This window comes from Trypanosoma conorhini (assembly GCF_003719485.1).
Source record: "Trypanosoma conorhini strain 025E chromosome Unknown Tco_14.4_contig_01493, whole genome shotgun sequence".
In the NCBI taxonomy this organism is placed as follows: Eukaryota; Euglenozoa; class Kinetoplastea; order Trypanosomatida; family Trypanosomatidae; genus Trypanosoma; species Trypanosoma conorhini.
Genome location: NW_021705593.1, coordinates 1 through 2202, shown reverse-complemented (window position 1 = coordinate 2202; position 2202 = coordinate 1). Strand labels below are relative to the sequence as shown.

General features: G+C 51.5%; 3 protein-coding genes across 3 annotated transcripts, besides 3 other annotated features; 1 reads left to right on the top strand and 2 right to left on the bottom strand.

The window, feature by feature from the left end:
- Positions 1 to 133: 133 nt before the first annotated feature.
- Tco025E_10145 (uncharacterized protein) lies at positions 134 to 487 on the bottom strand (the record flags this gene model as incomplete). Its single annotated transcript, XM_029376933.1, has 1 exon — positions 134 to 487. The coding sequence occupies one exon, from the start codon at positions 485 to 487 to the stop codon at positions 134 to 136; it is 354 nt and encodes a 117-aa protein (XP_029222952.1).
- Positions 488 to 535: 48 nt separating this feature from the next.
- Positions 536 to 566: a microsatellite.
- Positions 567 to 708: 142 nt separating this feature from the next.
- Positions 709 to 749: a microsatellite.
- Positions 750 to 1280: 531 nt separating this feature from the next.
- On the top strand, positions 1281 to 1769 carry Tco025E_10144 (uncharacterized protein; the record flags this gene model as incomplete). The annotated part of the gene is made up of 1 exon (XM_029376932.1): positions 1281 to 1769. One exon carries the CDS (start codon positions 1281 to 1283, stop codon positions 1767 to 1769), a length of 489 nt encoding a protein of 162 aa, XP_029222951.1.
- Positions 1770 to 1772: 3 nt separating this feature from the next.
- Positions 1773 to 2126, bottom strand: Tco025E_10143 (uncharacterized protein; the record flags this gene model as incomplete). The annotated part of the gene is made up of 1 exon (XM_029376931.1): positions 1773 to 2126. The coding sequence occupies one exon, from the start codon at positions 2124 to 2126 to the stop codon at positions 1773 to 1775; it is 354 nt and encodes a 117-aa protein (XP_029222950.1).
- Positions 2127 to 2166: 40 nt separating this feature from the next.
- Positions 2167 to 2198: a microsatellite.
- Positions 2199 to 2202: the final 4 nt, after the last annotated feature.

The following is a 2202-nucleotide window of genomic DNA, read 5'->3' as shown; positions in this document are numbered from 1 at the left end:
AAAATTTTAAATAGTTCCACAAAGCCAACCAGTCTTTTCATGTATATCTTATATTCCCCTAGAGCTTAGATAACCATCTTTCTCCCTTTTCCCACGTCCAAGTATGCTCTTCACACGTATAAAATGCAAACGACTACTGGCCTTTCTCCGCACTTTCATCTTTCCGTTTTTGCTGTTCTTCGTATATTCCGTCAAATTCCTTCGATTTCGCAACCAGAATTTCAATTTTATCAATTACTGATGTGGAAGAAGTTTTAATATTACCCCGTGAAGTGGTGATTTTCTTCACGGTGACGAGGCCCTGATTCTTCAATATCTCTGCTACGGCAACCGCATCAGAAATGGCGCGCCCCAAACCTGTAATGATTACTTCGGGTTTCCCTTCGTGAAGGCGATGTTTGGTGAAGTCAACGTACGCGAAGTTGCGACGATCCACGCCAACACGCACCTGGATGGGGCCAGTAGCTTCCTCAGCAACGCAAGACATATGAAGAGTGTGCAAGTAACTTGCTTTGTTGATAATATCTAATATTTCAAAGAAGAAAAATAAATAAATAGACAAATAATGAACTTAAATGAGCTGGCGTCAATAAAAGCACACAGATGCAAAATAAATAAATAATAAACGGCAAGCAGTAACCTTTACCTGTATGTACTTTTTTCTTGTCAACTTTCAAATAAAGGTAAGTTATTGATATGTTTTTGTCCGAGAGAGAGAGAGAGAAATGCGTAAAGGAGAAGGAAGAGAGGCGCGTGAGGGTTGTGCCCCTGTTATCACCTATCCAACGCAAGTAATCGTGCCCACCTCCTCACGGCGGAAGAAAAAACGATAATAAACTCTTTTTAGGCGTTAAATCAACAATGAAATACCTATCGGAACGGTTAAACTCGCAAACAATTCAAGGTTCCTCTTCAATTCTCCCTGCTGTCAATGGCTAATGTAGTCAAGAAGAAACGAATCTCTCTCTGTCTTCCTGTTTTACATGCATTCTTTTTTTCATCTCGCTCCTTGTACCTTGACGCGAACTTGTTCTTCCCCGAACCCAAGATTCCTCCCATTATAGTAGAAAAAGTGCGTCCGGCCAGCTCCCCCCCCCCCCCCTTTCTCTCTCCCCCCATGACAACATGGTGCATCACTTCCCGTCGGTATACAGTCGATGGAAGCAACAAAATTGCTCAGATGCTCTTGGTCAGTACATGCGTTTCTTATTTTCCCACGAGGTGATGGACGCTCCCTGGCAGGATAAATAACAAAGCAGCATCTATAACGAAATTTTTTTATGCAAAAAAGGGCACAAGAATCCGGCTCACATAGTTTATGCAAAGCCGCCACGCCAATCCACGCCAGCGTCCCCGGCGACCGCTACATTCCCCCTACCGCCTTCCACCCCCATGGCAGCAGGCAAAAGCGCTCGCACCGGCTCCCCGCGAAGGGAGTCTCAAAGAGAACACGCACCGGAGATTGCCCCTCCTCCAACCGCTTCTCCAAAGAGGAATCCGCTTCTCCCTTGTTTGGGAAACCGCCAGCTCCCCCATCGGGTGACGCGCAGGGCGGGAGTCAGGTTCCATTCCACGCCCCCACCGAGCCGAAGAAGCTACCACTAAGGAATCCACGGCGCGAGAGATTTCGCTTCTCGTCGGCGCGGGCAGAGGCGGAAAGGCAGCGAGAAAACAAAATAAAAAAAGGCCCCGACACGCGGCGCCACCCAAAAAATAGCCCGCTCGCCGCCGTCCAAGGCCGACAGCAAGCCGCAGGGACCAAATACTGACTCCTAGCACCACCTCGCAGGGCGCCGAACCCGCCAGGGCCGCAGAGCAGCAGCCGAGTCGCCCGCAGTGCGGCGGCAGTGCCCCCACAGAAGTGCGTCCCGGGGGCAGCCGCACGTCGCCGCGGCCATAGCGCGGGCAACGCCGGAAGACACGCTGCGGGGGCGCGGGGCCACCGTCGCGCTCCGCAGAAACTCCGCCCCTCTTCGGCGCAGCGCGAGGGGGCGGGGTGAGAAGGAAGGCAGGAAGGAAAGAGGAGGCGCAATTAAACAGACCGGCACAACACTCGCGCGGACGGCGGCAACGGCGGAGGCGCCGAGCGAAGGAGGGGAACGGCCGGCGCTCGGAGAAGCGCCCATGGAAATGCGAGCAGCGAACGCAAACACGCAGCAGCAGGGGGAAAAAAAGAAAAAAAAAGAAGGAACGAAAGACGAA